Below are 7,359 nucleotides of genomic sequence, written 5' to 3'. Positions count from 1 at the left end.
ACTCTGTAGACCAGGCTGGCCTCGAACTCAGAAATCCGCCTGCCTCTGCCTCCCGAGTGCTGGGATTAAAGGCGTGCGCCACCACGTTAGCAACCAGTTTCTTAACTGCTGAACCATCTCTCCAAACTCCTGGCTTCTTAATGGCAGCTGGATTCTTCTGTTAAAGAGTTTTTAAATTTCTTTCAGCTTCTTTGTCCCATTCTTGAGTTCCTAGTACAGTGTAATATTTACTTTAAAACTTTACTGAGTGTTCTCTGTAAGTCAGGTAGTCCTAGAAAAGATATCTTAACAGTGCATTTCCCAGCTTTCTGCTCATTTCACTAGGCTGACTTTCTGTTTTTGTGTTATGATCTTGTTATATATAGACCTGGCTGGCCTGCCATTTGCTGCTTTTCGTCTGGTTAGCCTGAAACATGCAACAGTCATGCTCAGTCTCCCAGGTGCTAGAATGCCATCCTCATGCCTAGCTCAATGTCAGAAAACTATTGATATTGCTGTGGTCTCTTTGTTGACTGTGATGTTATTCACAGTGTCATTTTGACAGCACAGATTAGGCTATTTCAAGGTCTGGTCAGTCCTCAGGTGCATTGGTAGGAACAAGTTGCACACATCAGAACTGATACAGGTGTTGATAGATGGAGGCTTAAAATCATAGTGTGAAAACAATCAATGAAACAGGTTGTGGATCATACATGGAATGGAGATTTGGCCCAGGATATGCACATGCTAGACATACACTCCAAGCCCCACTTACTAAGTGCTTAAGATATATACTCGGTGGAATTAAACATTTGTAATAATACTTAACAGTTTTCTAGATTACGTAATTTTTCTTACAAAGTACTTCCAGTGCTAAATGAAAGCCACGCTCATTTAGGATCCTGGGGATCAAAACCAAAGCATATCTTTAAAGTGAGACTTTTAAAAATGTTACTCTGTTTTACCATAACGTGTGTGGAGTTTTTGTTTGGTTTGCTGCTCCTGGTTGTTCACCACCTAGAGAGGTGAATCCTGTGCCGTGTGTCAGAGCCCTTCAGTGCACTGTTGAGTATAATCTCAAAAGACTACAAGCCTGTGGTTATTTGAGCCTTGCAGTAGCTTTGTTTCCAGTGGCCAGAAGCTGACATCCTAAGTTGTCTTTGTCTGACTCTGTACCTAATTTTATAGAATGTTATAGTATGCAAGGTTGGGGTGGGTGTCTTGTTCGTCTCATTTTGTTTTTTGACCCCTGCAAGTTTTATGACTTTTTTCTTCTGTTAAAGGAAATTAGTTTTTTAGATGTCTGAATGCTGTTCCCCCTTCGTCTTTTATTGTAGGTAACTTCAGTTAGTACTAGGCTAAGATATCATTTTAGGATTTTCAAAGGAGAGCTTCTAAAAGACAAGCTGTAAATCTTAGATGCTCAGCTTTTAACACTTCAATTTTTCACCTTTTTTTCTTTTAGATTTTTATTTTATTCTTTTTGTCTTAAGTTATTTACATATTTTATGTATATGAGTACAATGTTGCTGTTTTCAGACACACCAGAAGAGGGCATTGGATCTCATTACAGATGGTTGGGAGCCACCATGTGGTTGCTGGGACTTGAACTCAGGACCTATGCTCTTAACCACTGAACCATCTCTCCAGCCCCTCAACTTTTTTAAAAATTTGATTTCCTATACTTTGTCTTAACAATAGTCCTTTTAGTATGTACTATTTCCCTGTAATTTGAATATCATGCGTAGTATGAAGAAGAAATATCTCAAGATAATTTTAAGTGAGCTCTGCCAGGCCTAAGAAGTATATAAGGGTAATGTGTAGCTAGAATGATTTGGTCACTCAGGAGGAGGGAGGTTGGCCCAAAAGAAGGAAAAGTACAAACTTAGAATTTTACTGATAGGTAGCTTATACTGGGTTTAATGTTTTAAGTGTGTTTCCTCCATGTAGACCATGTAAATGTGCTAGATCCAAATGGTTAAGATAGTATTCTAATTTCAGACTTCTTCTTTGAATTTTTAGTTGTTGACCTCCTCTACTGGAGAGACATTAAGAAGACTGGAGTGGTGTTTGGTGCCAGCTTATTCCTGCTGCTGTCCCTGACAGTGTTCAGCATTGTGAGTGTAACGGCCTACATTGCCTTGGCCCTGCTGTCTGTGACTATCAGCTTTAGGATATATAAGGGTGTGATCCAAGCTATCCAGAAATCAGATGAAGGCCACCCATTCAGGTGAGATGTTTGAAAAATGTGGCAACAGTGTAACTAGGATTGGTAGTAAGACTTCATCTCCTATCTGTAGGGTTATAGTTGTGTGATTTCTTTGTTGCTCAGAGATAATCTATCGAACATATCTGCCTTTGAGATTTCTTATGGTAGAAAAGACTGGGCTCATTAGTATTTATAGTAGATATTGGTTATCATAGTGAATTTTAGAATTGGTGAAGTTGTATTGTTCTGTTTACATTTAATACTGTCTAGTACTATATACCTCTTACCGTTGCCTCCCTTACTATATGTCCTTACATTTGCCTCATTTGCTCAGGGCTTCATACAGAGAAGGGAGATACAGATTTTAGTAACTTCAAATTGAAGCTTCAAAATGTCAGTTAGATGCTATGAACCATTGACAAATATGATTTTTAAAGCAGTTGTAATGAAATACATGAAAATGTTACAAACTTCTAATTTATCCACAGTATTAGTTTTATATATCATTTCGTTTTAAAGAATTTTTGAAAAGACTACTAGTTTGTTTTTTAATTTCTTTTTAGACATACCTTTTTCATAAAGGCAATTACAGTCTTTTACAAATTCAGCTGACATGTCAGTTTAGGTCTGGTGAACAGCTTTTCAGTTGCCTAGTCATACTGGTGCAGTTGAAATTATACAGTGGTAAGTAGGGACAGTGATGAGCAGCATGTTATATTTGTCATGCAAATGTCTATCAGGTGGCACTGATGCAGGATGTTCTCAACGAACAAGCCAGTTTTTTTTATATTTCTAGGAATTGTATAGACAGGGCTCAGAAGATGGCTTTGTAGGTAAGGCTTGTTGTTGTGGAAACAGGAGGGCCAGAGTACCACATATAACTGGTCACTGCTATGGATGTCTATAACCCAGATGTTGGAAGTCAGCAACAAGTGGATCCTGGGAACTTACTGGCCAGCCGTGCCAAAAATAATGGTCTTCACATGGGCCTACATAACACACATTAAAAACTTATATAAGTAAATTATTGCTGGTTTAAAAGTTGATGAGAAACTTTGGATGTTTTAATTTGATATTTATGAATAACATTGGTAAACCAGTATCTCCTGCTGTTGTAAAGAAATATTCTAAATAGTCTATGCTTAAGTGGGAAAACTATGCTGTCTGCATTCAGAGCTGGATGTAGTACTTAATAATGTGGAAGAAAACATTGTTTTGGAGTATAAAAGAGTGGTAGATTACACTGGGATCTTAGGACTCAGGTCGGACTAGTCATCATGTCTGGGTGGGGTCTGAGGTGAGGCTAGTTCATGGTATAAGTTGTTATCACAGGAAGAAAGAAGCCACCTTTGCTTTAGGAAAGAAATAGCATGATGACCAAGGCATTATGGGTAAAAAAAATTTTTTTAAATGACGCATAACTTATTTCTAGCTTTAACATAGGGAGCAGTGGAAAGGTGACCACAATTAGGTATGCTCTCTGTTGGAATCAGAGTAATACATTGCTTGAAGTGGACATGATTCTTTATCTAATTTATAGAGTTGGAAACTTGACCTAGAGAATTGAAATGCTTTTTTTGCAAGCTTATTTAGCTAGAAAATAGCCAATCTTCTAATGCTTACCTGAGCTTAATCTACTCTTGCTATTTTAGGAAGCTCAGATAGGCTAATCTGGTGTTGATGCAGAGAAAACAGGCTTGCACACTGATAGAGGATCTCAGTGTGCAAATAATAACAGATACTCAACAAGAATGATCAGGAGACATACTTGGCTCCTACTGCAAAGGCAGGAGTATAAGATAGGGTTGTCTCAGAGGACACCGTGTTAGGAAATAGGATTAGTTATGGTGAATGTCATCTTTGAAATAGTCAAATAATCATCCCCAAATTGTTATCTTGTTAAATTTAACACTTCCCACATACTATAGCATACAAGAGAGCATGAAAATAGAGAATAAATATTACCCTTTATTGGTATACCCTTTATTTACTGTACTTTAAGCAGCTATTTTACATGCTAATATTTAACATTTTTTACATTTTTCCATACAGAGAATATAGAAATGAGTAGGATCTTTGGTAGCAGACCCTAATAAGACTCAGAAAATAATTTTCTGAGTGATCTGGAGGCAAAGTGGTATTAAACATTTTACTCATTAAATCCTAGTGATTAACGTCCATTTTAAATGAGAAAGCAGTTTTAGAAGATTAAGTTTGCACACTTAGATTACTAAGAAAATTTAAAATGCCTTTAAAGCATGCTTCTATTAGCTTGGGAATTTTGGTTTTGTTTTATTTTGTTTGAGATATTTTTGTAGCCAAAGTTGGTTTTACACTAGTAACAATCCTTCTGTCTTAGCCTCTCAAGTGCTGGGATTATACACATGAACCACCACAGCCAGCTTACTTTGGATTTTCATAAGAGTAGGCCTTTATAGTAGATTGTTATACACTATTAATCTCCTCTTTTATAGATCCGTGATTGCTGATTGACATGTGAGAATCAGTGTCAGTTGAGGACTTTTTTTTTTTTTTGAAGGGCATATTTGGAATCTGAAGTTGCTGTATCAGAGGAATTGGTTCAGAAATATAGTAATGCTGCTCTTGGTCATGTGAACAGCACAATAAAAGAACTGAGGCGTCTCTTCCTAGTTGATGATTTAGTTGATTCCCTGAAGGTAAGTTTATTTTACTTTTCACTTACATATATCAGACAGATTGGCAATATAAAATTCTGTTTTTCTTTATTCAAATAAATCATAAAGATGAAATAAAATCATATCAATGTAAATTTAGGTTTGAAAATTCAGTGTCCTGTGTTTAGATTTTTGTGAGAACTATAGTTTGACACTTTTCTCCTTCGGGGAATACTTTAAGAAAGAGAAATTGAGAAGAAAATTTTGTTTTTGATTGTGGGTTTAAAAACCCAAAACTCAAGAAAAGTGAGTTGATTATGTCTCAGATGTGGTTCGTTCTTCATTGTGTAGGCTACAAAGTAAACCTGAGTAGGTCTCGTAATCTGTGTTGGCAAAAGAGGAAGACAGGATGTCTTCTCTTCTTTAAAGGTGACAGATAATAAGCACTTCATCATTCAGGCACACACTCCACAGGGAAGGGGCTTCCTGGGTGGACGGGGCTTCTCTACATGAGACTACTTGCAGCGTGTTACTGGATATGGGCATCACAGATTCCAGCCGTTTATGAGTCCAGGATATTTGTCTTAAAATTCACCAAAAACGTAAGCAGTCCTCAAGTGGTTATGGGCTAGGCATGGTGACACATGCCTTTCATTTCACCACTTAGAAAGCAAAGTCAAGGGGGCTCTCTGTGAGGTCAAGGTTAGGTCAAAAGTCTTGGTCTCAAATAAAATAAAGAAAAATAGACTGTGGCACTCAAGAGTCTGAGTGAAGTTTTACAGATAGTATTGCCTTTCTAAAGAGAGTTCCTGCATGTTAACTTTGTATGTGTGGTTGTGTTTATCCATCATAGTTTTTGTTTCTATGGAAAAGGAAATGGTATTCCTTCTGGGAATGGACTCCTAATTTGATTTTTTTTTTTTTTTTTTTAAGGTACTATGAGCTTTTGACTGGAATTGCTTTGATTTATAGTTAATAAAATGGAAACATTTTAATTTCTAGAAAATAAATTGGCATTTTATAATAGACAAATTCTGTAGCGTTGACAACAGTTTTTAAAGAAACATTTGCAAACAGTTTATCTCATACATTATCAGCTCTCTTAGGTGTCCTCAGTTTATAGAATGGTAGATTCTAGGTCACAGTATCACATTTGAAACCTTTGTAAATATTTGAGTCACTCTTGCAAACGCATAACACTCCCTCCCCATTTCCTATACTCCCTTTAAATTCCCTTTCTTCCCTTTCCCTCCAGAATGAGGGAAGAGTTTCTTTCCATTGTCATCAAAGAAATATCAGATTCCAGGGCTCTGCAGTCAACACCTGAGATGAACTGACCACATGAATGTACCTGGTTTATTCCTGGTAGTTGACTTGGGCAAATGAAAATAGGATATGTTGTTACAAGTTCCTTTTTAACTTCCTGTCTGCTTGTTTCCTTCGTTTTGCTCCTCTGAAATAAAATTTAAGATTTTTAATCCTAGACAAGATTTTAAGTATCTGTAAAATAATCAATTATCCATTTTCCCAATTTTTGGGCCAAATCAGTCACTGTTGAAATAATTCTTGATCCATTGAGAAAGTAGCTTAGACATTAAATACTGTCAACATTTTAGGTCTATTTATTCACTTTTAAAACATTGGGTCTTAAGATGGGCGGTGGTAGTATAGGCAGAGGAAAGTATATCTCTCAGTTAGAGAGCTGCCCAGTCTAGGGTGAGCTCCAGGACAGCTAGAGCTGTACAGAGGAACCCTGTCTCGAAAAACTAAAAAAACAAAAACAAAAAACAAAAATCCCCAGCAAAACCAAACAAAATACCGAGAAAACATTGGGTCTTACACGGCTGCAGCGTTTCCCAGGCTGGCTCTGAGCACCACAGATTGGGTAGTACAAGTATGCATCACCCGGAGCTGTGACAGGGATGTTTCTTACTTGGCTAAGGATTAATTACGTTTTTTGTGATTAATCTGTGTAAGGATCTTTGGTGAGGACTCTTGTTCTAAAAAGCAGTTTTCAGTCATGACTGCACATTGGAGTCAAGTGAGGAGGTATATTTTATAAAAATTTATTTGGGCCGGGAGTGGTGGCGCACACCTTTAATCCCAGCACTTGGGAGGCAGAGAGGCAGGCGGATTTCTGAGTTCGAGGCCAGCTTGGTCTACAGAGTGAGTTCCAGGACAGCCAGGGCTACACAGAGAAACCCTATCTCGAAAAACAAAACAAAACAAAACAAAAATTTATTTGGGGAAGTGAAGGAACTGGAGTTTCCATTCCCTGAAGGTCTGATTTAATTTATCTGAGAACATTGAATGGATGATGACTGTTTTAGAAACCTATGGCATTAGCTATAAAACCTTATTTGTCCCTACCTCCAGTTCTTCCTTAATTCCTTCCTCCCTCCCTCTTTTCTCTTCTTTTCTCTTTTCTTTTCTTTCCTTTTCTTTCTCTCCCTTTCCCTTTCTCTTTTCTCTCCTCTGCTCTGCTCTCCTCCTCCTCTCCTCCTCTCCTCTCCTCTCCTCTCCTCTCCTCTCCTC

General features: G+C 37.5%; 1 protein-coding gene across 4 annotated transcripts in view; it reads left to right on the top strand.

Moving 5' to 3' along the window:
* The window catches only part of Rtn4 (reticulon 4), a 49,369-nt gene that overhangs the window by 37,561 nt on the left and 4,449 nt on the right, over positions 1 to 7,359 (top strand). For all 4 annotated transcript variants that reach the window (XM_021210977.2, XM_021210976.2, XM_021210975.2 and 1 more), the window contains 2 exons: positions 2,002 to 2,209; positions 4,728 to 4,866. In XM_021210977.2, coding sequence (XP_021066636.1) covers positions 2,002 to 2,209; positions 4,728 to 4,866 — 347 coding nt within the window. The remainder of the gene's footprint in view (positions 1 to 2,001; positions 2,210 to 4,727; positions 4,867 to 7,359) is intronic.

The sequence above is a fragment of the Mus pahari genome, chromosome 13 (genome assembly GCF_900095145.1).
Source record: "Mus pahari chromosome 13, PAHARI_EIJ_v1.1, whole genome shotgun sequence".
In the NCBI taxonomy this organism is placed as follows: Eukaryota; Metazoa; Chordata; class Mammalia; order Rodentia; family Muridae; genus Mus; species Mus pahari.
This window is presented reverse-complemented; position numbering and strand designations above follow the sequence as displayed.